Source organism: Rhincodon typus, unplaced genomic scaffold (genome assembly GCF_021869965.1).
Source record: "Rhincodon typus isolate 14 unplaced genomic scaffold, sRhiTyp1.1 hic_rhity00010070, whole genome shotgun sequence".
In the NCBI taxonomy this organism is placed as follows: Eukaryota; Metazoa; Chordata; class Chondrichthyes; order Orectolobiformes; family Rhincodontidae; genus Rhincodon; species Rhincodon typus.
The window spans coordinates 7,403-7,796 of NW_025975708.1; the positions used below are offsets into that span (position 1 = coordinate 7,403).

Sequence of the window (394 nt, forward strand, 5' to 3'; positions counted from 1 at the left end):
CCTCAGCTTTGCTGTCCAGGAGGCAACTGCAGGTGAACAAAGGGCCACGAAGTGAATGGAGTGAAGCCATTGAGATGGGAGCAGCTGGAGAAAGCAGAGAGCTCCTTACCCATTGTAGTCAATGATGCTGTATCTGGGGCTGGAGTCCTTGTCTGGGCTCAGTGTAGCTACACAGCGGTCAATGTACAGCTTCAGGGGCACGTGGTTGTCCATTGAAGCAGATGCCTCAATGTGAATGAGGTCTCCCAGGGAGTAGACAGTGGAAGTGCGCTCTGTCAGCCAGTCACCTGAAGTACAAGAGGACAGGGGTTGGAGACAGTGGGTGCAACTCCCAGTGAGCGACACCAGGAGATCCCTCCCCAGCCACCCATCACATACCATTCATTAGACGCAG

General features: G+C 54.3%; 1 protein-coding gene across 1 annotated transcript in view; it reads right to left on the reverse strand.

Annotated features, from left to right (window-relative positions):
* LOC125482423 (zona pellucida sperm-binding protein 3-like) overlaps window positions 1-388 on the reverse strand; it is a 2,266-nt gene extending 1,878 nt beyond the window's left edge. Inside the window, exons 1-2 of the mRNA XM_048594497.1 lie at window positions 379-388; window positions 110-287 (exon numbers count right to left, since the gene is read on the reverse strand). Coding sequence (XP_048450454.1) covers window positions 110-287; window positions 379-385 — 185 coding nt within the window. The 5' untranslated portion in view covers window positions 386-388. The remainder of the gene's footprint in view (window positions 1-109; window positions 288-378) is intronic.
* Window positions 389-394: the final 6 nt, after the last annotated feature.